The 27,842-nt window shown below is 43.8% G+C and overlaps 1 protein-coding gene across 1 annotated transcript; it reads left to right on the top strand.

Moving 5' to 3' along the window:
* Positions 1-1,151: 1,151 nt before the first annotated feature.
* On the top strand, positions 1,152-27,485 carry LOC112080387 (EMILIN-2-like). Its single transcript, XM_024146122.1, has 9 exons — positions 1,152-1,436; positions 1,853-1,978; positions 3,800-3,987; positions 4,216-6,306; positions 24,886-25,101; positions 25,250-25,300; positions 25,383-25,436; positions 25,585-25,701; positions 25,870-27,485. Exons 1-9 carry the CDS (start codon positions 1,279-1,281, stop codon positions 26,205-26,207), a joined length of 3,339 nt encoding a protein of 1,112 aa, XP_024001890.1. The 5' UTR covers positions 1,152-1,278; the 3' UTR covers positions 26,208-27,485.
* The last annotated feature ends 357 nt before the right edge of the window (positions 27,486-27,842 follow it).

Genomic DNA, 27,842 nt, shown 5'->3' with positions numbered 1-27,842 from the left:
CTTGGTGGTTCCAAACTTCTTCCATTTAAGAATGATGGAGGCCACTGTGTTCTTGGAGACCTTCAATGTTGCAGACATTTTTTTGGTACCCTTCCCCAGATCTGTGCCTCGACACAATCATGTCTCGGAGCTCTACGGACAATTCCTTCGACATCAGGGCTTGGTTTTTGCTCTGACATGCACTGTCAACTGTGGGACCTTTTCTATAGACAGGTGTGTGCCTTTCCAAATCATGTCCAACCAATTACATATCCCAAGTGGACTCCAAGTTGTAGAAACATCTCAAGGATGTTCAATGGAAACAGGATGCACCTGAGCTCAATTTTGAGTCTCACAGTAAAGGGTCTGAATACTTATGTAAATAAGGTATTTCTGTTTTTTTTTAAACTTGTTTTCGCTTTGTCATTATGGGGTATTGTGTGTAGATTGATGAGGGGAAATTATAATTTAATCTATTTTAGAATATGGGACCATACAGAGGCCAAAATGATAGACTATTGTGTAGTTAGATGAGAAGATACTGGCTGTATGACTGGACATTTGTCTCCTGTAAGAATGACACTGGGACAATTCATCATCACCAATATAAGGGTAGTACAAACCAGCCAACAGAATGGCATGCAAAATGAATACACAACTGTTCTGTGTGTAATTTAGCATGTTATCTTGCAGGGTAAGCTAGTGATTTGAAATCAGTACTCTTATATTGGAACCAACAGTTCAATGTATTGATGTGACAGAATAATATAAACAAACTAGAATAATTGTTTCAATGCGACCTTGTGCACGCCAGTCTGTTAGTAGCTCTGTCAGCCGTTGAAACAAGTAGATAGAATAACTTTCATTTGTTTTAATTATCAGTGTCGGTCGAACAGGGCGAAAATGATCATAATCATTCTGCAACCCGTTCTGCAGCCATGTGAAGCACATGTGCATCAAGTACGGAAAATGCGGGCTAGACATCCTGCAAAAACAACATATGGCAAAACGCATGTGCATCTGGTGGACATATGGCGTCAGAACAAATTAAAGCTGACGAGTGATGTGAGGAAAGTGGGAAAAGGATGGTTGTTCAGTTTGGAGCGCATTTTTCTTTTCMTGGGGGGGGGGGGGGGGMGRSGCCGCTTTGCCCCAAACGTCACACTACAGGCACCCTGGAAGTTAAGTTTTCATTATCAGCCTTTCGAGCTGCTGCTGGGAGAGGGAACAAACGTCTAACCTCAATGCTTGAAATACATTTTTAATATTTGTCTACTTGTTTATTTTCGTTGTCTAAAAATGAAGTGCCTTCCCACCGGATTAATCCTAAATAGTGCCTTATTTCCCTTATTGCTCACCTTTCCATTGATCTATGGAACGCGGTCCCGGTATAACCAGGGGTATAACATGTTCCAGGGAAGCGCATACTCTGGCTCAGAACAAAGACAGAGGAATAAGTGAGTGAAAATTTCAGGAAAGTTTATACTGTTTATACAGTAATTTGATACTTTTGTGTGTAGTTTTGACATCATTTATGGTTATTGTCTCTAATAGTCTAGATTGTCTAGAATAAACCTATTTTAATTATTTCTTATGCCTCTTACTGTAGGCCTACACTGAATTAGATGTTTTTCTATTTAGCATCAACAGAACAAAAAAAACTCATTCGTATAGGCCTACGCATATAGCTTGTTATTTTTTTTAGAATGGAATACACATTGGCATGTACAATGTCGCTGCAATCTCATAAAATAATTAAATCAACCTATTTATGGTAGGCTATAGAATGATTTAGATTATTCGACTACATTTCTATTGAATAGGTAGGATTTTTTCGTCGTAATTTTGTGTGACACAATATATGCTTTTCCAGAAACTGGTGCGCATACGTTGTGCACAAGAACGTGAGCTGTGCGGTCGTGGGAGGTACGGAGAGCTTTGTGCAGCCGGAGTCAGCGCCTTGCCCGAAGCATCAGCCCAACTGCGCGCAACAAGTGATGTAAGTGGAGTGCTGCTATTTTCATTAGTCTAACGAGTGGTGTTACAGCAGTGACTCAACATAATCAAGTATGATGACTTTGAACACTTATGCCCCATGCATGTGCTATTAGGAACTAGGAAACTCTGACATTTCCGACATGTTAACTGGTTGAATGCAGCACCCGTATAACTACAACAAGTTAGCAAGTCGGACATTTCCGAGTTTCGTAATTCTGACTAGTAACATTAACATTAACTCTGAACGTTAATTCCATGTTTCAAACAATAGAGCTAGCCAGCATGTAGTCTTAAAACCCAGAAATGGTTCATTCAGACATCCCTATGGGAAAGAATATGGTTTTGGAATAAACCCCGAAAGTAAGGTCTGAGGTTAACACAAGCTCAGGAAATCTTATATGTTTTGTTCTATGAGATAATAGCAGTCAGTTAACATAACCTTTATGAATTATGAAGCCTTTGTGCTTTTTATTTTTACAACATTTACATTTACATTTAAGTCATTTAGCAGACGCTCTTATCCAGAGCGACTTACAAATTGACTAATTCAAATTCACAAATTGATATTAGCTGATGATTATTATTTCATAGAACAAAACATATAAGATCTAAGCCCGTGTTTACCACAGACCTTTTCTGCATTTATTCAAAAACCCTACAAAAATGCCATTCATTTTCCTCATAGGCTTTGTCTAACGAACAATGGCGGAGTTGGTGCCCACAAAAAGACACCGTTACTATTTCTCTAGTGTTGACGATCCATGGTTGGTCCCATCCTCTGCCTGAGACTGTCTCTAAGAAATAGTATTCAAAACACTGTTACACGATTGCATTGTTTATTGGCATACCAACTAAACTTGTGTAAATGTCTATGTGATCTTTGCACCCCCTGTTAGGTCAGTTGGGTCACTGACTGGGATAGTGTTTAGTGATACCCCCAGGACATTGGCCCTTACTTGTCCCGTCATCCTCTGTTATCTGCCTTCACCCCTTTCGATCATCAGATTATTCAATATTTACGACAGACAAGTGAATTTGATTGATTTATTCTTTATGGTCTATTTGTCAGTGTCTGCGACGAGTAAAATGTCAACGAGCCATTGAGCTTTATGGAAGATAAGGGGGAATAAAGGATTGTGCAGCTGAGAAGAATAGGTCCTTTATCTGCCTAAACTGTAAATAAGCAACTGCTTATACTGGCATGCATTGGCACTGTTACTCACAGCCCCCCTGTGCAACATCAGAGGCATCTGACACATTTCTTCCTGGGTTGGCTGCTTTCGTGTGTGTTATTATTGAACATCATGTTGGGCAACAAGCAGCCAGCTCTGAGATAATGTCCTGGGGCCAATGACGAAGCGTGGTTCCACATTTGACTGGGTGTGAAAGGTGGAAAATATGAAGCAGCTTTAAAAGGAGTGCGTGATTAATTAGGAGTGTGACAGGCTAGCTAGCCCATCTGGAGTTTGTCGTCATAAATAAACAGATCGTTATCGCTTGACAAAGCATTGTTCACATTTCATGAACATAAAGGCCCATTGAAATTTGAAAAGCAGAAGGTCACTGTAGAATAACATTCAGGGGGTTTTATGTTGTGCTCATAATTGCTAGAGTATGTCTTGGTTGAAGTCTCTCCTTTGAGATGTTCCCAATATCCTTCATGGTTATATTGATTAAATCTGTTTTTAAACTATGAATATCATTAAAATTCCTACTTTGTGAGGACTGCCAGTCAAGTTAAATCAATACGATCTCCCCCATTGTAGAAAATGTGAATGCAGCTTTTGGTCATCCGTTTCTTTGCCATCTTCCTTTTTACTAGGTATCGGACCCAATTCCGCCCCATGTATAAGGTTGGCTATAAGCTGGTGACAGAGCTGGAGTGGAGGTGCTGTCCAGGCCACCAGGGTCAAGACTGCAAAGACTTGAAAGGCATCCCATCCAGTCAGACAGTGCTGGGGCCTCGACCCACCCTGCCTCCTGCCCCTGATCACGTCCCAGAGACACAGGGTAGGGGAAAGTTGCTCAAACCTACCTCGCCTTGTAGAGACAGATACCTGACCCTAAACCCTATATAGAGCCCATACATGACTGGTATGCTTGTTTTCTCATATGATTCATTTAGGAATGTTTTTGCACTAATGTAATAATGTTAAACATAGATTACACCCTCAATTAGATGTAAGTTTCCGAGATGAAAAGAGGATTTATCCTAACCATCTGATAATCCCCCTGTAGATCCGGGACAGCAGGCATGGGGTCAGAGTGGCCACCCCTGGGGGGCAGGGAGGCAACCAGGAGGTCAGACAGGCCAAGGGCCGGCAGGGGGCCAGGGAGGGAGTCAGACGACACAGCAGCTGGAGGTGGTGGTACAGCGTCTGTCCCAGCAGATTCTAGACATGCAGGCAGCCATGACCAGCCTGTCGGCCAACCTGAGGGTGGACCTGCAGGAGGACACCAGCAAGATGCTGGTCACGCTGCTCAACGTCTTGCGGCAGCCAGACAGCGTGCGTGGGGAGCAGCAGAGCATGCTGCTGCAGGGCCTTTCCCTGGAAAAAGAATACAACACGGTGGACATAGACAAGTTCACGAGCAAGATCAACCACCTCAACGACACCATAAACACCAAGAGCAATGTACTGGACGACCTCCAAGCCAGAGTCAACCACCATGACGGACAGCTCCACCTGCTAATGGAGGCCAGCCCGGCCTCACCCCCTCCCGCTCCTCCGGCCAATGATGCGACCCTGCGCGCCTATGTGGACACAAAGTTCCACGCCCTGAAGGACGAGATGATGGAGGGCATGGAGATCAAGATGGCAGACCTGAAGAGCTCATGTGAGTATAAGATCCTGTCGGTGCAGGAGCAGTGTGCGGGCCAGGAGAACAGCTACCTTAGCCTGACCGAGCTCCTCGAGTCCAAGGAGATGGACCTCCGCAAGGAGCTCCAGGACTTCAAGAACCAGCTGCCTAATTCACAGAGGGGAGACGGAACCCCTCCAGGGGTGGAGGAGCTGCGAAAGGAGCTGTTCCGGGCCGCTGAGGCCCAGCTGAGCCTGCAGTCCAGCCTAGAGAAGAAGTCCAAGCCTGACCCACTCCTGCCCCGTGTGGAAGAGCTGGAGGCCCGTCTCAACATGTCGGAGAGGAGCGAGGAGGTGCGCAGCCTCTTCCTGGAGGAGAAGCTGAGGAGAGAGGGGGCGGAGGGGGCCGCAGACCTGAAGAAGGCTATGGAGGACAGGATGAGCTCCATGGAGGACCGGGTCACCACTCTACTGGTGGGGATAAGCAGCCCCGTATCTGGGGCTCAGACTGTGCTAGAGGCACTGCAGAGTGCTCAGGCTCTGGAGGACAGACTCAATTCCCTAGAACAGCTGTGCTCTACGGAGTGCAAGTCTGACCAACCGGCCATAGAGCGCATTCAACAGAACCTCCAGGTCTACAGAACTAGCCTAGACACAATGCAGTCTAGCATCAATGGGCATTCAGCTAGTCTTGGAGACATGGAAAAGTTTGTCCAAGGGCAGCTCCTAAACCATACCGCCAGTCTTACAGATGTGCAGGAAGAAGTAGGAGCTCTTAAAGGACGTATGGGAGGACAGGAGGTCTCTCTGTCAGCAATGGGTCTCTCTCTTAGACAGCAGTCCCTGGAGCTCCAGGGCCAGCTTCTGAACCACAGTGCCAGTCTTACAGGCGTGGAAGAAGCACTAGGAGCTCTCAGTGGGCGTATGGGAGTACAGAAGGGCTCTCTGTCAGACTTGGGTGTCTCTTTCAGTGCTAATCTTAAAGATGTGCAGGAAGAGCTGGGAGCTCTTAGTGGGCGTATGGGAGAGCAGGAGGGCTCTCTGTCGGCCCTGGGTCTCTCTCTCAGCCAGCAGTCCCTGGAGCTCCAGCAACTGAACACCTGTTGCCTGAGCAGTGCAGGGCCAGCCCAGGAGGCCAAGGACCTGCTAGAGCTCCACCTGACCCAGAGAGAGGAGCTGAGGGCCAGGCTGGAGGAGCTGGGCCGGGAGGTGAGGGCTGAGGCAGACCACTGCAGGAACAGGACCGAGGGCGTAGCTCTGGACGTTGCCAGCATGGACAGCCGGGTTACCAGCTTGGAGAACGTGTGTGGTAGGCTGGAACCCATCTCCAGCAGCCTGCACAGGATCAAGGAGGGGCTGAACAAGCATGTGACCGGCTTGTGGAACTGCGTCAACCAGATCAACGGCACCTTGCAAGCCCACGCCAAGGACATCAGAGGACTGAAGGGAACATACCAGAACCTCCAGGACCACTACTCGGGCATCACCCAGGCCCTACATCATCTGACCACCAGTCCTGAGAACACTGGTAAGACTTGACATTGAGATTGACAACTTTGCTTGCTTAAAATTTGCATGATTATTCCAATACTCCAGGTTGTATCTCCCATATGTTCTTAAACCTACAGCTCCCCTGCAACAACTTTCTCCTGCTAAGTTTCCTACTGGTTACATTGCAGTAATATAATAATAATAAGATACACTGAGTGTACAAAACATTAGGAACACCTTTCTAATATTGAGTTGCARGCAATTTTTGCCCTCGGCACAGACTCAATTCGTTGGGGCATGGACTCCACAAGGTGATGGAAGCGTTCCACAGGGATGCTGGCTCATGTTGACTCCAATGCTTCAGCGTTCCACAGGGATGCTGGCTCATGTTGACTCCAATGCCTCCCACAGTTGCTTCCATTTAGCAGATGCCAAACTTAGTCATGCGTGCATACATTTTACGTATGAGTGGTCCCGAGAACCGAACCCACTATCCTGGCAGTGCAAGCACCATGTTCTACCAACTGAGCTACAGAGGACCACTACAATATAAGGGCAATTCCACGGTAATGGAATTGCGCTGAGAATCAAATTTTTCACTTTCAAATGTATAACAAACAACATTTATTTCAAAGTTTTAAAAAACCATACAACTCTATGCACGAGGACTACTTTAAAAATGTTACGCTGGACATTTGACAAAATACACTTACTGGAAGAACTGTGCGGATGCAAAGTTTGGTAACAGAATCTCTGTAAAATCTCTCGTTTTTTTATGTGACCATGTTTTCCAAAAACTCTTTGGAAAGAATGGGGTGTCAGCTATGACATGATACATTGACTTTGGGGGAACTACAGTAAGTGAAGTACACTCGGTAACAGAATTGCGGTAACGGAATGGGTCCCCGATCTAGACTACACAGAAATGCATTATTATGGATATGAATGTCATTCTCTTCATGGTGATGTATCCTAAATAGTTACACAAAGGTTAAAATATGCAATATCCTCCTTTGTATGTTTTGGTATTATTCTACACATTGGCTATTATTTTAATGTTCTCCACCCCCAAACAAATCTGACTGGACAAAATCTGAATCTGTCATAGATGTCTGTTTCACAAGTTAGAGTAGAGTTCATTACATTAGAGTTCAGTACATTATACTGTACTGAATTATAGTCTACTCAACTTATTTTTACTTTACTGTACTGTGCTCTCCATCTATGATTTGGTTTAGTTTTGGTCATGACGGGACCAAAAATCAACATCTGTGGACGTTGAAATCAAGGCCAGGGTGGACCAGATTTCAACTACTTTTCAGCGTACATGGACGTCCGTTTGTTGGTCAGTGCTCAGTGGATAAGAATGATAGTTACAGTAAATGGAAAGAYAGGGGGCTCATGGGTAGGTGTCAGTAAGAGCCGGGAGAGGTGACAGTAACTAGCGAGAGCGAGGCGGAGAGAGAGAGAGGGAGGGGTTGTTTAATTTAACCTTTATTTAACTGAGCATAGTCAGTTAAGAACAAATTCTTATTTACAATGACGGCCTACCCCGGCCAAACCCTAACCCGGACGACGCTGGGCCAATTGCTTGCCGCCCTATAGGACTCCCAATCACAGCCGGTTGTGATACAGCCTGGAATCGAACCAGGGTCTGTAGTGACGCCTCTAGCACTGAGGTGCAGTGCTTTAGACCGAAAAATAAAACCTTTGAGTTGAACGTAACCGTAAGCGTATGCCAGTGGAAGGGAGGACTGTAAGCAGGTGTCCCAACGGTGGTTTGTGACTACTATCATTTCTCATTGTAGCCAATTAAATTACATGAATTCCGTCACGGATTTTCCAGAAATTKCATTACCGATTTGGTAACAGAATTTAGAGTTTTAACCACTTAATAATTCATAAACCAATAGATATCAGTAAAAACACTAACTAATTGGTAGATCTACCCTTACTTGTTACTTCTGTGAACTTTTCATTATACTACTCCCTCATGAAGGAGAGAAATTTGCAAATATCTTAACGATATGCAGGTTTTTGGTAACAGAATTTCAAGGCAAAGGGCAATTGTTCTTAAACTTACACAAGGCAAATCATTTCTCCAAAACTATAAGTGTTGTTATTAGTTGGCAGGGTTGTTAACTTCAACATTATTGGGTTTTGAAGTATTTTTATTACCTTTTTAAGACTCTGGTAGATGTTTTCTAAGACCCCTTTTCCATCTGTTTGACCAGAAATCAAAGCCTTTGCTAATATTTAGGACGGAAAAATGATTGAAAAATGTTTTTTTTTCGTTTTTTTTCTTCTTACTTTTCATTTGACACCAGATTTGACATGCTCCTATAAACTTCACATGTTGGTGCTCATGGGTCCTTTTACATGGGAATGACCATCATCCAGGTGGTCCAGTAGCAGAGACTGGAGATTACAATCAAATGGTGCTAATAAGATCAACTTCAGAGCTGCAGCTGGGGCCAATTTGAGTTGTGTTGAATGTAGGACGGTTAGTTGAGTGTATGAGAATCAGAGAGAGCGAGAGAGAGGGGAAGCTGGATTTCCATCTCGCTGCATTCTGACTCCGAGGCGGCAGCAATGATTGAACACACATGGTCTTTTTAATAGGCCCGGTTTGTGTTAAGCAATGCCTGAGCTTTAAGGGATTATTACCGTGCGTGCATGTGTGCGTGCATGCATTTCTGTTGTAACTACTTTTGTCGTGACTAATCTTGCTGTCCCTATGGTCATCTGTGAGTTCAAAAACCCCATATCCTTTTACATGACGGATAACTCGTGTGGACATGGACTAAGTTATAAATGATGGTGCCCAGGTGACTCAACCGGGAATAAAGGCATTAGAAGCACACTCCATAACATTTATGAGCATAGTGCCTCTTCTTCTGAATACAGCTCAACATGACTTACTGGTTGACAGAGCAGCTCTGCACGCTCCTGTCTGGAAGTCCCATGGGGAAGGGGCCCTGGTTCTGGCTGTGAAGCCAGAGGTAGAAACTTTAGATCGGAGTCACCGTTTCTCATTCCTGGGTGTAGCTCTGGAAGTGAAGTGTGAGCCTTAATAACCGTCTTACTTAGAAAGACAGATGTCACACTTTTCCCATCGTGCGAAACGTGCACATGGAGACTCTTAAGAAATGAAGCGTCAGTAGCCCGCCCTTCACTTGTAACAACTTATATTTAAAATCAGTATTCTGTCCGCTGGAATGTTTGGGTTGTAACCCCTCAGAGGGAAGCTCATTATTCATATGTTCCAGACTGGATGCTGTTTTACCACGGGTCACATTGGGATGTCTTTGTCTCATACTTGGCTCACTGCTTCGCTTTTGTCCTGGACTGGTCTCTGGCTTGCACAGCTGACTACTTATAAGGAAGTGGAAAGTGATGTCCATTATAGGGATGTCTGTCATTGGCTTATCAATTGTCTACTTATAGGAACCAATCAGATGGTTTGTTATTTGAGAGCCGAGTGGCCCAAGTGTCTCAGTGGGTTCAGATCAGGTGCTTCTGGGTTGATATGACATGACACCCTCCTACCTCCTTACTCTTCCCCTCAGTGCCCTTGTGTTCCATCCCTCTCTCCATATCTCCCTGCACCCTTTTGCTCTGGTGTTGTTGAATCTGTTTAGCACACTGGCCTGGCCGTGTCTCTCTCCTCTCTCTAAATAAAAACACAGGGCTCTATTTTTGACTGCCGCTAAGGAGGCGCAAGTGTCAAATGCACGTTGGTTTGCCATTTCATCATGTAAAAACTGGCGCACTGGCATATTCCAGCCCTGACACCAGGTTTGGCATTTTACCTGTCTAATATTAGCTCGCTTGCGCTGAGGTGGGACGGGTGGCAACATTTGAGCTGTGTCCTTAAAAACAAGTGTAAAAGTGACAATTTCATGTAGCTGTAATGGGAAGTTTTTAAGACCCACAAAGCAGGTCTTATCAGTAACGCAGTTGATAATGGCATGGATTTTGAGAGCGGAAGAGCAGCCTATCCAGCCATGGCGCACAGTGCCCATGGAAGGAGAGATGTGCCTTTTGTCCTGGTGAATCTCATATTTAGAAACATTAAAAAACTATTGGTTTCCCCCATTTCATTTAATTTGATTAAAAACCAAGCATAGCCTACCCTCCCCGTAATTAATCAAGCCTGGTTTAGCAGCATTACACAGCTGCATGTTTTTATCCTGGCCATTAGCCAAAAGTAGCCTAAAAATAAAGGAGTTTTTAAATGGTCTACTGAGAATCCTTTGAAATATTTTTGCCTTCATGCTTTTCCTTATTCACAATTCACATACCTCAATCAATCAAATGTTTTTATAAAGCCCTTTTTACATCAGCAGATGTCACAAAGTGCTATACAGAAACCCAGCCTAAAACCCCAAACAACAAGCAATGCAGATGTAGAAGCACGATGGCTAGGAAAAACTCCCTACAAAGGCAGGAACCTAGGAAGAAACCTAGAGAGGAACCAGGCACTGAGGGGTGGCCAGACTTCTTCTGGCTGTGCTGGGTGGAGATTATAAATGAGTGACGGCCATTAAGGCAAGAATGTTCTTCATGATGTTCATTGATGACCCAGCAGGGTTGAATCATAATCACAGTGGTTGTAGAGGGTGCAAGAGCTCAGTACCTCAGGAGTAAATGTCAGTTTGCTTTTCATAGCTGTGTATTCAGAGATCGAGACAGCAGGTGCGATAGAGAGAGTCAAAAACAGCAGGTCCAGGACAAGGTAGCARGTCCGGTGAACAAGTCAGGGTTCCATAGCAGCAGGCAGAACAGTTGAAACTGGAGCTTCAGCACGATCAAGTGGACTGGGGACAGCCAGGAGTCATCAGGCCAGGTAGTCCTGAGGCATGGTCCTAGGGCTCAGGTCCTCCGGGCGGGGAGAGAGGGAGACACCAGATATAACAGACCGACCCTAGCCTCCTGGTACATAGACCTTTGCAGCATAGATAGATACCTACATTTCACTTGTTCAAGTAGGTTGTCCATCCCCATTTTCAAAGAGCGCCCCTCGTCCTATTACCAAAGACACACTCCTCCAAACTATTCAGTCGTCCTATAATGTCATATCAACGGCAGATTATTTTGAGAATCTTCGACGCACACAGGCAACTATACAAATCGACAGGATCCTAGCATTTTGTATGGGGCGGCAGGTAGCCTAGTGGTTAGGGCGTTGGGCCAGACAGAAAGGTTGCAGGATCAAATCTCCGAGCTACAAGGTAAAAATCTGTCATTCTGCCCCTGAACAAGGCAGTTAACCCACTGTTCCCCAGTAGGCCGTCATTGTAAATAAGAATTTATTCTTAACTGGCTTGCCTAGTTAAATCAAGGTTCAATAAAAAAATATATATAAAAATATATATATAAAAAATAATAACAAAATAGATGTGAGAATGTTATACGTAAAGACATTTAGGCCTACAGTACGTGTACACACAGTGCTATGGATAGAGAGAAGTGATTTATGCATCTGACCCAATCCTTTAAAAAAAATATTGTTGGTGGTTGAATTATTTGTATTTTTTTACAATTTGATTAAAAACCAACCTTTTTAGAAAGTTTGACCGTCCATGAATGTATGGCTCGAATGCAATGCAATTTCGTCTACTAGTTCTGGAAAAGTGCAAACATGATCTGTAACATGGTTCCATTATGTTTATAAAACATTACATTTGCGAGCAGTAATAATGGTGAGTGGACATTCCCCCTCTTTATATTGGATCTTTATCCAGCTGCTGTGAAAAGTTTGGATGTGTGTAAAACCCTCCATAGTCTTTAAGTTTCCTTGTCTGTATTATACGCCCACGGGGAGCAATTATGGTGCCTGGAACTGTATTTAGACAGCCTATTTAAAACAGTTTTTTTWAAGATATTAGAATTTGATTTGAATTATACACTTTATTTTTAGGCCTTATCAATAGCCTAGGGAATTTAATCTTGCTTATTGACTACGTTTGTCATGTCCCTCTCCAGACTGCTATTTACAGTGGGCATAGGCCCCTATATCAGTGTGAATGCTCTAGCCTATGTTTGTTTAACAATGTAAGTCCATATTGCAGCAATGCAATTACAACAATGTGGACTGCAGACATGTTCAACATATATTTAGCAAATATGGGGCAGGCTATTTAACGAGCTAAGCTATAATGGACTAGCATTTGAATTGGAGTTGATGACAAAGCAATGCAGAAGTAAAAACACAACTTGAAGCAACCACATATTTAGCCATGGAGCACGTTCTGATTGGCCAGTGAGGGGCATCGACACACCCACAACTTGTTTATTCATCAAAACCCAGCCCTTTCGCGCCACCACTCACTACTGCACCCATAATTCCAGTTGTTAAAATAGCTAAAATATTTCTGACACAGCCCCGAATCTAAAACGCCAGCGCTAAGATTTACCATTGTGTTAGGTTTGTTAAAATGTAGCCCACAGGTTGCATTTCAAATGGAACCCTATCCACTATATAGTGCACTTCTTTTGACCAGAGCCCTAAGGGCCCTGGTCAAAAGTAGGGCATTACAGAAGGAATAGGGCACCATTTGGGACGCAGACACAGTGAGCAGTCAAGGCTTTCCCCTGAGCCACATGTTCTGCTCTGTACTGCCATGATGTCATACACACCCTACCCCCTGAAGTTAGAGTGTGAGTAAGTGCTGGATGGAGGGACCGAGATTAGGGACCCTCAATTTTCCTCAATGGTTTAGATAATAAATATCTTGATTGCTTAAAAGGAAACAATCAGATATTTCTAAAATGGCATGTTTGGCTGCTCACTGACTGACYATCCCGGCAATCCCGGCTTGACAAATGCCAAATTTAGCTTGGCTTGTTGACCGGTTAGAAAATCAAGTCCAAAACTGCTAACAGATTTGGCTCGGGTATTTATGTTTTGTGTTCATTGGTTTGAAGCTCTATTGCAAAACAACACGCATTTTACAGGGCCAACCTATCCACTCATGCGCGGGAGAAAGATATATTTTGTTAGGTTTATCAAAAGTGTAGTTTAAGGCAATTTCCCAAACCATTAGTGACAACCAAGCAGCTAATGAGGTCTCTCCTGACAAACAGATTAGCTGTGTGTGTGTGTGTGTGCGTGTGTGTGTGTGTGTGAGCACCACACATGCAATATGCCCACCCTTGCTTTGCTTCACCACCATCCAGAGGTTTCCTGACAATGGGATCTCCACACTATACTAAGTACTACTTCCTCAGTGTGTATGATATCTTGTGAATGTGCGTGTCTAAAGTGAGTATGCTTACATAACAGCACATCCTTTTCATTGTGTTTGACAGAGTGGCCTCGGGTCACTAAAAGCCTGTTACAGACAACACAACACTTAAGGGTTCTGTTATGGCCAGTAAAGAGAACCTCTTCTGCCGCCACAGAGTCTATATTATTCAGGTCAATGACCCTATGATAAATATGGCAGGTTGTCGGATGACAGTCCCACACACTGGCCAAGTGTGAAAACCCTGGGAGAGAGAGATGGCTGCGTCCCAAAGTGGCAATCGATTCGCTTTACAGTGCACTACATTTGACCAGGGCCCCATGTGCTCTTGTCAAAAGAAGTGCGCTATAAAGGGAAAGGGGTGCCATTTGGGACGTAGCGCTCTGGCATTACAGGTGCTGGCCAAGATAGTCCAGAGCAGTGGCAGTCGGTGAAGGAGGACAATATTTAGTTTTTATGAGCATGGCCTTCTGACAAATCACTGGGCTCCCACTGCAGTAAAGATGTCACTTTAGTCTCTTTCTAAAACCACCATGTAACTGCTAATTTTTATTCCGCACTGTCCCACTAAACGAATGTGATATACAGTGGGGCAAAAAAGTATTTAGTCAGCCACCAATTGTGCAAGTTCTCCCACTTAAAAAGATGAGAGAGGTCTGTAATTTTCATCATAGGTACACTTCAACTATGACAGACAAAATGAAAAAAATCCAGAAAATCACATTGTAGGATTTTTAATGAATTTATTTGCAAATTATGGTGGAAAATAAATATTTGGTCAATTACAAAAGTTTATCTCAATACTTTGTTATATACCCTTTGTTGGCAATGACGTTTTCTGTAAGTCTTCACAAGGTTTTCACACACTGTTGCTGGTATTTTGGCCCATTCCTCCATGCAGATCTCCTCTAGAGCAGTGATGTTTTGGGGCTGTTGCTGGGCAACAKGGACTTTCAACTCCCTCCAAAGATTTTCTATGGGGTTGAGATCTGGAGACTGGCTAGGCCACTCCAGGACCTTGAAATGCTTCTTACGAAGCCACTCCTTCGTTGCCCGGGCYGTGTGTTTGGGATCATTGTCATGCTGAWAGACCCAGCCATGTTTCATCTTCAATGCCCTTGCTGATGGAAGGAGGTTTTCACTCAAAATCTCACGATACATGGCCCCATTCATTCTTTCCTTTACACGGATCAGTCGTCCTGGTCCCTTTGCAGAAAAACAGCCCCAAAGCATGATGTTTCCACCCCCATGCTTCACAGTAGGTATGGTGTTCTTTGGATGCAACTCAGCATTCTTTGTCCTCCAAACACGACGAGTTGAGTTTTTACCAAAAAGTTATATTTTGGTTTCATCTGACCATATGACATTCTCCCAATCTCTGTCTCTTATACACATCTAGATGTGTATAAGAGACAGATGATAGGTTTGTTACTTTGGTCCCAGCTCTCTGCAGGTCATTCACTAGGTCCCCCCGTGTGGTTCTGGGATTTTTGCTCACCGTTCTTGTGATCATTTTGACCCCACYGGGTGAGATCTTGCGTGGAGCCCCAGATCGAGGGAGATTATCAGTGGTCTTGTATGTCTTCCATTTCCTAATAATTGCTCCCACAGTTGATTTCTTCAAACCAAGCTGCTTACCTATTGCAGATTCAGTCTTCCCAGCCTGGTGCAGGTCTACAATTTTGTTTCTGGTGTCCTTTGACAGCTKTTTGGTCTTGGCCATAGTGGAGTTTTGAGTGTGACTGTTTGAGGTTGTGGACAGGTGTCTTTTATACTGATAACAAGTTCAAACAGGTGCCATTAATACAGGTAACGAGTGGAGGACAGAGGAGCCTCTTAAAGAAGAAGTTACAGGTCTGTGAGAGACAGAAATCTTGTTTGTTTGTAGGTGACCAAATACTTATTTTCCACCATAATTTGCAAATAAATTCATAAAAYATCCTACAATGTGATTTTCTGGATTTTTTTCTTCTCATTTTYTCTGTCATAGTTGAAGTGTACCTATGATGAAAATTACAGGCCTCTCTCATCTTTTTAAGTGGGAGAACTTGCCCAATTGGTGGCTGACTAAATACTTTTTTGACCCCACTGTATCAATTGTTACAGGTTTAAGAGGAAGATATTCAATTATCACTTTTCCCCCTGAAAGTAGACTTTAGGTCCAAACTCTGGGAGTGAATGCATTTATTCTTAAATCCCAGGCTCTGGATCGTGTCTGTTTTGGCTCAGGCTGACTCGTAAATCTTGTCGGTGGTACTAAACTGCTGTACAGTGGTTATGATGTGGTATGTAACATGGGTTACCACACGTCCTCAGACTGGTGGAGGGAATACTGTGCGAATGGCCCGGCTGTGAATGTAGGGTTTTCCGGATACATTGTAACACTCCCTCCAAGGCTACAGCCAGGGGCTCCCAGCTGCAATTGTTTACATCCACCTCTTTAATCATGGTGCACACATGCACACACACGTTGGAGCTCCATCCTTTAATCATTACCCTGGGATTGGGGCTGAGATTGGCATTCAGTCGGAGTCATCCAGGCCCAGCCGACAACTACACACACACTAAGCGTCACACGTGTAAATGCCGCCTCAGTCCCTCCTGTGGTGTTTTACAGGTTCCTAGTAGTCCCTTCTCTGTGTAGTGTTTAATAGGGAGTAGGGTGAAGTTGCCCCTAAGACTGTGATCTTAGTTTCAGTTAAGCATTTTCCACACTAATGGTTAAGGTTGGGGAAGTTGATCCTAGATAAGAGTTCTGGTCACACCTGTTGCTGACACATATATAAAATCGGGCACACAGCCATGCAATCTCCATAGACAAACATTGGCAGTAGAATGGCCTTACTGAAGAGCTCAGTGACTTTCAACGTGGCACCATCATAGGATGCCAACTTTCCAACAAGTCAGTTTGTCAAGTTTCTGCCCTGGTCAACTAAGTGCTGTTATTGTGAAGTGGAAACATCTGGGAGCAACAACGGCTCTGTCYCGAAGAGGTCACAGAACGGGACTGCCGATTGCTGAAGTGCCTAAACWTAGGCTATACTCGGTTGCAACACTCACTGCTGAGTTCCAAACTGCCTCTGGAAGCAACGTCAGCACAAGATCTGTTCGTCGGGAGCTTCATGAAAAAATGGGTTTCCATGGCCGAGCAGCTGCACACAAGCCTAAGATCACCATGCGCAATGCCAAGTGTCGACTGGAGTGGTGTAAAACTCGGCGCTATTGGACTCAGGAGCAGTGGAAACGGGTTCTCTGGAGTGATGAATCACGCTTCACCATATGGCAGTCCAAACGGACTAATCTAGGTTTGGCGGATGGATGCCAGGCYAACCCTACCTGCCCGAATGCATAGTGTGCCAACTGTAAAGTTTGGTGGAGGAGGAATAATGATCTGCGGCTGTTTTTCATGGTTCGGGCTAGGCCCCTTAGTGCCAGTGAAATCTTAACTCTACAGCATACAATGACATTCTAGACGATTCTGTGCCTACAACTTTGTGGCACCAGTTTTGGCCCTTTCCTGTTTCAGCATAATGCTCCCGTGCACAAAGCGAAGTCCATACAGAAATGGTATGTCGATCAGTTTGGAAGAACTTGACTGAKCTGCACAGAGCCCTGACCTCAACCCCATRGAACACCTTTGGGATGAATTGGAWCGCCGACTGCAAGRCAGGCCTAATCGCCGAACATAAGTGCCCGACCTCATTAATGCTCTTGTGGCTGAATGAAATGCAGCAAATGTTCCAACATCTAGTGGAAAGCCATCCCAGAYGAGTGGAGGCTGTTATAGCAGCAAAGGGGGGACCAACTCCATATTAATGCCCATGATTTTGGAATGAGATTTTCGACGAGCACGTGTCCACATACTTTTGGTCATGTAGTGTATGTGAAAATGGCACGTTTCTTATAAAGATAGGTCGTAAAAAATGCTTCTCTGTGACATCACACGGTAGGATTAAAAGTAAGAGACTGGTTTTCAAAACCTGCATCCAGTTTCTAGCTCCCCGCATCACCTGCAAATCTGTGTTTGAAAATCGATGTTTAAAAAAATAAATAATAATAATGTAATTTGATTATGTCATCGGCTAGAACCTCTTAACTTTATTTTTTCTACAAAACGTCAAAATGCGCCATTTTCACATATGGGAAATTCCATGGTAATGGAATTACGCTGAGACTTTTTCACTTCAAAATGTTACCAAACAAAAACCATTGATTTCAAAGTTTAAACAAACCATACAACTCTATGCACAAGGACACATTTGTACTATTTCCACAAAACATTTTACAAACACACACTTACTGGAAGAACTGTGCAGATGCAGTTTGGCAACAYAATTTTGGTAAAATCTCCCTCKGTTTTTGACCACATTTTTCAAAAACTACCTGCCCTGAATTAAGATTCAAAGATGTCTGCAGAAAGAATGGGGTGTCAGCTATGACATGACACCTAGACTTTGAAAAAAATCTATTTTGGTTATCGAACTACAGTAAGTGAAGTGGATTTACATCTGGTAACAGAATTATGRGAACTGAATTACATTTTGGGTCCCRGATCTGTACCAAATGCATAATTATAGCTCTGAATAGGTACACAAAGCGTGAAATATTCAATATCCTKATTTGCATATTTGGGTATTGTTCTACACACYMGCTATTATTCTAATGAGCTCCGCCCCCAAACAAGACCACATTTGGTTGGTACGGACCAGACCAAATCTGAACCAATCATAGACATCTATGTTTCACAAGGTCTGACAGTACAGCAGAGTTCAGTACAGTAAATTATWCTGCACTCTACTGTGCTGTACTGTACTAAACTCTACTGTACAGTGCTGTGCTATTCTCTACTTTTCTTTATTGTACTCTACTCTTCTCTATCATGCTTTACTGTACTGTGCTGTCCAAACTTATGATTTTACAAAGTTACAGTTCATATAAGGAAATCAGTCAATATAAATGAATTCATTAGGCCCTAATCTATGGATTTCCCATGACTGGGAATACAGATATGCATCTGTTGGTCACAGATACCTTTAAAAAAAAGTAGAGGCGTGGATCAGAAAACCAGTCAGTATCAGATGTGACCATAGAGATGATCAGGCTGTTGATTGTGGCCTGTGTAATGTTGTCCCACTCGCATCATTCAATGGCTGTGCGAAGTTGCTGAGCATCCCAAACATGCTCAATGGGTGCCATGTCTGTAGTATGCAGGCCATGGAAGAACTGGGACATTTTCAGCTTCTAGGAATTGTGTACAGATCTTTGCGACATGGGGCCTTGCGTTATTGCTGGCACAACAATGGGCATTCAAATTGGCATCGATAAAATGCAATTGTGTTCATTGTCTGTAGCTTATGCCTGCCCATACCATAACCCAACCATGGGGCACCCTGTTTTCAACGTTGACATCAGCAAACTGCTCGCCTACACGACACCATACACACTGTCTGCAATCTACCCAGTACAGTTGAAACCGAGATTCATCTGTGAAGAGCACACTTCTCCAGTCTGCCAGTGGCCATCGAAGGTGAGCATTTGCCCACTGAAGTCGGTTATTTTGTTGTGCAAACTCAGTTTCATCAGCTGTCCGGGTGGCTGGTCTCAGACGATCCCGCAGGTGAAGAAGCCGGATGTGGAGATCCTGAGCTGGCGTGGTTACACGTGGTCTGCGGTTGTGGAGTGGTTGGACATACTGCCAAATTCTCTAAAACGACATCAGAGTTGGCTTATGGTAGAAAAATTAACATTATATTCTCTGGCAACAGCTCTGGTGGACATTCCTGCAGTCAGCATGCCAATTGCACTCTCCCTCAAATTTTAGGGTGGCCTTTTATTGTCCCAGCACAAGGTGCACTTGTGTATTATCATGCTGTTTAATCAGTTTCTTGATATGCCACACCTGTCAGGTTGATGTTTCCAGTCTGTCAGTCTTGAGATTGCTAAATAAATTTCTTCTTAGAAAGAGTTTGCAGCAGAAGCAGAAGAGCTGTTTTCTTCAGAATACACCAACTTCTTAGGGATTTTTTCACCACTTACCAAGGTCTTCCTGAAATACTGGTGGTGGCAACTTCTTCCATCACTCTCATTCCTTGGGAAAAAAAAGTTAGGTGATACTTCACTTGGTCCTCTGCAAACTAGTTGTGTCCGAATTCTGTCCTTCAGAACTGAAGGCCAGTCAGCAGGGTTTGTAGACAGTGGTTCATCCTCAGCAGCAGGGTTTGGTGGGAATGCTGCTACAGGCATTTCTAATGGAGGAATTTATAGTGGTGGAACATCCCACATACATACCCAGAAATAATAAAATCATCATTGTTACCTACGATATGGAAACTTAACTTTGCAAAAAGGAAATTATTTATTTTGTTTATGTTATGCAGGGARGCACACAAACACGTGCGTGTACTCACACCTGAAGAATCCTGCTGGGGAGAAGTGGAAGCAAATAGGTCTTCATCCTCAGGCTCAGACAACATTGTGAAAACACCTGTGTGGCTGAGGTGGATGGCTCCTCATCCTGAGGCGCCGAGATAATTTCTGAAGAAGCCTGTGTGGCTGAGGAGGTAGATGGCTCCTCATCCTGGCCAGTGCCAGAGGGTGCTCCAAAATATTTCAGAAGTGCCCCTGACTTTGCATTGAAATACAGTATGAGTCTGACACCCTAAATACATTTGTTGCACAATTAAATATACATTTCATTATGCACAATTTATCAAACTWTCAGAATAAGAACCAAATGAACCATACAACCTCCTTGGATAATTCTAGGCATAAGACACCCCAAAATACTAAATATATCACAAAAGACAAAATATCAGCATAATATAGAGGTCTTTTAAGTTAGCCTACAGCATTGGAAATTCCCCTTACTGAGCTCAGGACCTAGTCAATACAATCACACAAAACCTTTATGATGTCACCTCAAGTTAACCAAATCAATAATAATGCTGCAGGATACACACATTATCATGATGAAACTGTGTGAAATTATATCCAATGTTATGTAAGCTAGTTGGACAGAAAACAGAATATTGTCACCCTATGCGTAATAGCATAGCAAGCAACATATATTTGTTAGCCTAAGTGTTATACTAGCCTATTTCATTACATGCATAATATTATACTCATAAAGAGATGACATATCTTTTATCTTTAGCACGTTTCTCCTCTTCTTTCCTCATTTTCCTAAACTGGGCACCTGATGGCTTAGATCTTTAATTATCCATTTGTGTTGATTTGGCACTCGAGCATCAATACATTACCCATCCCCCAACACTGTCTACCAAGAGTCAAGACTAAACCTATTCACCTTGGTGGTGTGCAGTCTGGTCTTATATTATTCTTAACGATTTCGCACAAACACCCCAAAATATGCAACAATATGTCTGTGAAACTATATATTCACAGTATTATGAATGAATTGTGGTTTATTTGGTAGCATTTCGTAGTGTGACTGATTTTACTAAGTGCATTAGTACTGTYCAAATTTAGAGGTGCGCTATTTGATAGATTCCCCTGTTCCTCCTATCTCAGGCTTCCAGTGGGGAGACCTGAGGTCAACCTACCCCTGCTCCCCTCCCCATCTCGTGCTTCTGAGTGGGAGACCTTCCCAGGCAGTAGCCTGCCTAGCTCACAAACTAGAATCAGGGCGCCCACTCCGACAAGGTTAATTGACCCACAGTCCCACACGGTGACATGATATCATTGACGTAACGTGCAAATGAGCAATAGAAAACCGATCACGCAAATGTCACCATTCCAAATTTTTGGGTGTGGGCGCCCCATGCCACCTCCAGCAAGATACCTAAATCCACCACTGACTGTGTCAGTAGTTGTTCAAAGTTGTGCAGCATTGTGAAGTTCCTCTCTGACGTCGAATGCATGTGTTCCTACAACACAGAAGACTTGAGGCTACAGGGCTGCTGAAGGCAGTGACGGACCCCGGCTTTAAGTTTACAGCCACCATGGTGTACAGAATCGTCGGTCTTCTCGATCCTCCAAACAAATTACTCCAGGCAGGAGTCAAAGTGGGTCCTCAGTGCGTTGGTGTGTGTCAAGAAGCTGAGGTGCGACAGCGAGCTCGAAGCCATTTGGGAACAGTGCAGTACCAGTGGCACTGATGCACCAGCTCCAAGCAAATGACAACGTTATGTAAGTACAAATTCTCAGCAATACGTGGTGGACAGTACAGTAGGCCAGCAGGACAGAGGAGAAGAGACTGCATGTAAAAYACTGTTCTTCAGCATGTTGGATGCTGTCATTGGTGAAATGTCAGAACGATTCAGCGAATGTAACAGCCAACTACTGGTGGAGGCCCTGTGTGCCCTTGACCCAGAGATACATGACTTWKAAKAAKAAAAAAGGTGAAAACACTGCGCTGGATCTAAGCAAAACAGATTTYATGGAAGCTAGGTTTAGTGACGCTCGCTCAGGCTCCAATGAGGACAAACGGCCCCATTTGATATCCTGCAATGATTCTCTGGGCCCCTCCACTATTCCTACCGTGCTTACTACACTGAAACATGGACTGACTTTTGGGGCGTCCACAGRCACATGCAAGAACTCYTTTTCCACTTTGACAAAGGTGTTCAGTCAGCACAGAAGAAGCATGCTACACCTAAGGAAAGCTCAACTAATCTAACTGGCATTTTAGGGGGATCTTYCGRGAAYATTTCGGGGAGAATGGAATGATCGATGACTCAGGAAGTTCCACAGAGCATCAAGGAGGCTGCAACTCTTTTGGAAAGTTATAGATTGAAACCATGTAGCTGGTTGTTGTTTTTTACCCTGTTTCCTCCCCAATTTCGTGGTATCCAATTGGTAGTTAGTCTTGTCTCATCGCTGCAACTCCCGTACGGACTCGGGAGAGGTCGAAGGTCGAGAGCCYTGCGTCCTCCGAAACACAACCCAACCGCACTGCTTRTTGACACAATGCCCACTTAACTCGGAAGCAAGCCAAACCAATGTGTCGGAGGAAACACCGTGCACCTGGCGACCGTGTCAGCGTGCACTGCGCCCGGCCCGCCACAGGAGTCGCTAGTGCGCGATGGGACAAGGACATCCCTGCCGGCCAAACCCTCCCCTAACCCGGACGGCACTGAGCCAATTGTGCGCCGTCCCATGGGTCTCCCGGTCGCGGCCGGCTGTGACAAAGCCTGGACTCGAAACCCAGAATCTCTAGTGGCACAGCTAGCACTGCGATGRAGTGCCTTAGACCACTGCTCTACTCGGGAGGCCCGGCTGGTTGGTTTTTATTGAAATCTTCAAATCAAATCAAATGTTATTTGTCACATACACATGGTTAGCAGATGTTAATGCGAGTGTAGCGAAATGCTTGTGCTTCTAGTTCCGACAATGCAGTAATAACCACTTGCTTTAGTGTGTAGGGCGCTGCCCATGGTGCTGATAAAGCGCGGCTGAGATTTTGTGCCATTGAACCTGTCACTTCTTTGTCAAAAGCATTTGAACGTGTATGTTTTATTGTGGTATAGCCAGATATAAGGGTAATTCAATAATATTCCAATGCAAYAKCCCCCAAAAATGTGTCACTTTATCCTGGCATCGAGTCTGATCTGTGGTGTGGTCTTTAATAACCTCTGTTTAGGTCACTGATGACAGGGAGAAGTAATGACTCACTGTTTAGATGCTAATGACAGAATCTCTCAGGCATATTGAGAAAGATTCTATACAATAACTGTACTTTCATGTAAAATGACTAGAGAAAGTACAGTAGTAAGGTGTAKGAGTGCAGAGCCGTGGTCAAGTGGGTAACACTCACAGCACATGATGCCTCTGGGGTTAAATCCCCGTATCCATCCTTCCTCATGTGTCTCCAACCTATTTATCTCCCTATCCGTTTCATGCCTGTCAAATAAAGTWAAAAAAATACTGAGGGGAGTGGAATTCCCCCCCAAAATTGAAAGAGAAGATATACTGTAACTAAAAACTACACAGAAAATGGGCCATTAAGGAAAATAATACAAGCCATTACAATGGCATGCTGTCAGTACTCAGACTATGTGCTGCATGTAGGGCCCCCGACCACTAGAAAGTCAGTCGGGGTCTCAACTTACAACAGCAGTTTTCCTCTGTCCAGTCACTGACAGCCAATCAATTAGCCCATATCAGCTAACATTTTATTGATTGCTAGGTAAGTTAGTCTAGCCAGCTATCTTGTAGTAATCACGGCCYAATTATTGACCGGGCACGCAAGACACGTGCCCAGGAGCCCTTATTGATTTTGTAAGAAACTCTCCCTCAGATATCGTATGAACATTGCATWAGTCATGGCAAAATGTGTTGAACAGCAGGGAATCGACTTTAAAACTGCAAAATGTTCTTCCTATCCCACTCACATGAAATGAGTTCTAAAATTGCTAAAMTTTCTTTCTGCCCCATGAAGAAATGTGTAGAATGGCAGCAAAATGTACTTTAAAACTGCAACAMTTTCCCTACGCCCATGGCAAAATGTGTAGTATTTCAGGACATTAAACTTTAAAGCTGCAATATGTAACTTTTTGGGGGAGTTATAGATCTGTCAATCTCAATGKAAGCAAGTCTAAGAAGTGATAGATATGTTCTATGTGCACTATTTCTATGCGCACATATGTTTATTTTTTGGAGGAGTCTTTTACTTTCTGTTTTGTACACCAGCTGAAATACAATATATTTGGTTACGGAAAAGTTATTTCACAGCGGTTTAGATGGTATAATGATTTTCCATATTGCTTGTTTTGTCACAAACTGAAATTAGGTAAACTATTAGAATTTTAGCAACCAGGAAATGGCGACGTGATTTCTGCATATTGTACCTTTTRTAAAGCTGCACATTTCTCTCCACCGCCAAGAGGGGGGCCACGAAAATATTTTGCCCACGAGGTGGGTGGGGGCTCCAACAAAATCTTGCTTAGGGCCCCCAAAACGCTAGAGGCGGCCCTACATACTGGTGTTAGTTCCCACAAACCAGCTTTTACTGGAAGGTTGACTTTACTGGAAGGAAAGTGAAAGCTTTCGCTCTAGAAGCAGAGGCTGTTTAAGAGTAATGACAGTGACAGCTTGACCGTTCTGTCTGAAAGGAATTCTCTCTCCGATGCCTCTCTTTTGTCTAGACATTTTGTCTTCACTGTCATTTTTGGCCCATAACTTAATGCTGACAGGGACGTGAGACTGGGAGAGTCCTACTGTCTATCAGTGTCAGGATGAATGCACCAATTTGTAAGTCGCTCTGGATAAGAGCGTCTGCTAAATGACTTAAATGTAAATGTTAAATGTCAGGATTCATCACAACACCAGCTGGTTTGTGGTTTTATCCCTTGCGCCATCCTTTCTTTCTTTTGACGCCCTGGTTTGTCATTACCCCCTCTTTTCAGGTGTTCATGTAGGTGTGGAGGAGTCTGTTAATCCCACTGAGACCAAGCTTGTTCCTCAGGGRCCTGTCCTACCCATTGGTCCAATACCAGATGGGGTCCTACCACATATGATGGAGACTGGGGAGGCAGGAGCCCCRGGAATCATCATCTCTTCCAAACCGCCCAAAGGGGCCGACGGCAGCATGTCCACCCTCAAGGGCTTTGCTGGAGCCCCAGGTGAGATATAGGGGTAGCTMGGAGGCTAGGAKCAAGTACAGAATGCATTTGTATATCTACACACACACACCCCAAGCAAGTAGGTATGTTTGCAAGATTACTTGCATGCTTTCAAAACCTCATGAAATGTATCTTCGTTATTTTACAGCCTCCCGACCTTCTACAYGGTCTTTAAAGCCTAATATGCCAGTGATTTCTGGTAAGTGCTATTTGACTCATTTGATTTAATTTACTATCAATATACAATGTTGAGTCTCCTGAAAATGAACCTCTTTCAACAGTTGCCCACATTCCTCTGAGACCGTCATTACACAAACCATATTTAACTTTAACAGGTAAGATATTTAGTACTCTTGTTAAGATAAATTCCATAGTATTCCAATCAGCTACTGTATGGACAAGAATTGTCACTAACCACTTTTAAAAAATAAGTGAGAATGTGTGTCAATGTGACTCAATATATCAGATTAAACCCTGTATCAGGTGAGCGGGTGTCCTTCTCGGCTGGTCTCAACCTCTTGCCCTTCCCTGGGGAGGTGGGTATCATCCGCTTCAACAAGGTGTTGGTAAACGATGGGGGACACTATGACCCTCACACAGGTAACGACTATATCACCAGCACACACATACAGACGTAAACTACAACCTATCAAAATAATCAAGAGTTTTTTAATAGTTGTACATCTAGGTGACAATACAGATTCATGTCAACTCATGTATGAGTGCCCCCTTGTGGCTGTTTCCTCTGACCCTCTTCATGTCTTCCAGGCATCTTTAACGTTCCCATGGAGGGCCGCTACCTGCTGAGTGCCGTGCTGACAGCCCAGAGAGGTGCCAGGGTGGAGGCGGTGTTCTCTGTGTCCAACCGCAGCATCCAGAGGCTGGACACGGCCGGTTACCTGCCTGATAATGGTGGAGGTGGTGGGGCTGGCTCCACCAGCTGTGACTGCGGAGGCTCTGCCTCCCTGAGCCTGGTTCTCACTCTGATGCGTGGGGACAGGGCAGGTTTAGTCATGACCGCAGGCAAACTTGCCATCTCAGAGAACACAGAGGTCCTCTCAACATTTAGCGCCGTGCTTCTCTACCCCACCCTCTCAAAAAAATAGCTGCTATGTTATAGACAAAGTTATCCCCTAAAAAAAAAGAGAACCCCACCAATGATATTGCTTTATGTAGCTCCACCCTCAAAACAACACTCCTTCTACTTTAGATGTATGCCTTGTTCACGTGTTAGTCGGAACTAGGAAACTCTGAAATTTGACTTGCTAATTGGTTGTAGTTCTACACGTGTCGTGTTCAACCAGTTAGCAAGATGGTACTTTCTGAGTTTCCTAGTTCCGACTAGCACGTGAACGTGGCAGTAGTATGCCCAACATTGCATGCCTTACAGGTATTTTAGTAAAACAGGTAGATTGCTTTAACGTACTATCATATTACAGAGCTTTCATACAAAAAGAGATGTATCAAATATTTGATCATAGGATTCTTATGGAGGGGACGGGGCAGGCTACTGCCATTTATGGAGTATTAACATTTAGTGATTGATTATATTTGAAATGTTTGAATGTGTGCTTGTGTTGATGTGTTCAATTTGTTGTAGTTATTTTCAAATGACTATTTTATGGAGAACAATCAATTACTGTACATACAGGTAACTGACAAAATAAAAGAAACACCAACAAAGTTTCTTAATTGGGCGTGGTGCCACCACAGCTTCAATGCGCCTTGTCTGGAACTCTATTGGAGGGATGCGACACCATTCTTCCACGAGAAATTCCATCATTTGGTGTTAAGTTGATGGTGGTGGAAAACTTTCAGGCATCGGCCCAGAATCTCCCATAAGTGTTACATTTGGTTGATCTGGTGACAGACAGCAATGGCATATGGTTTACATTGTTTTCATGCGCATCAAACCATTCAGTGACCACTTGTGGATGGGGGCATTGTCATCCTATGGGGTCATAGCCATGGTAGCCCCAAAAATTGCTAAAATGTCCAGCATTTTATACATGACCCTACACATGATGGGATGTTGATTGCTTAAATAACTCAGTGTTCCACCTGTGTGGAAGCACGTACTTTCAATATACTTTTGTATCCCTCGTTCATCAAGCGTTTCCATTATTTTGGTAGTTACCTGTAGCATCGTTAGTTCCACTAACGTTAAACAAATAAGCTGGTCATTTTTCTACATGACAAGGGATACAGAACTTTTCAACAAGGACAGTTGTTTTGAAAGGTCTTTTTGTATTTCAACACATCCCAATGAGTCAATGTTCTTTAGGACCAATGCCTGAAAAGGAAATGTTTCAGTACCTTTTCTTGGATCAGAGGACTTAAATTCAGCCCCGGGGGCCAGTAATAAAACCTTTGTTTAAACAGTGGCCATGTGTTTATTAACTAGGGTATTGTGTTATTATTATAATAATATAGGCCTACTGTTTATAGTATCACTATACATTATGACCGAATGGTATCACAGGTGTTTCTTACATGAATTACAGTGACTTCTTATTAGGAAAAAGTGGATTGTGTGTTCAAACAACTGTAGTAGGAGGTGCTCATTTAAATAATGGAATGATGTATCAGAAGTTGGTGCAACACTCTCCATTCTAAAACATTTATCTGATGAAGGTCTCTGAGCAAAATGTCACGCTGTGTTTTTAACAGAGCTGTTTAGCGAGATTGTTGGCACCATGGAGAGCTGTTCCAAAACGCACACCCTCATTACACCAAACATC

This window comes from Salvelinus sp. IW2-2015, unplaced genomic scaffold, assembly GCF_002910315.2.
Source record: "Salvelinus sp. IW2-2015 unplaced genomic scaffold, ASM291031v2 Un_scaffold16303, whole genome shotgun sequence".
NCBI lineage: Eukaryota > Metazoa > Chordata > Actinopteri > Salmoniformes > Salmonidae > Salvelinus > Salvelinus sp. IW2-2015.
Note: the sequence above shows the minus strand (reverse complement) of the source record. Positions and strands in the feature narration are given on the sequence as shown.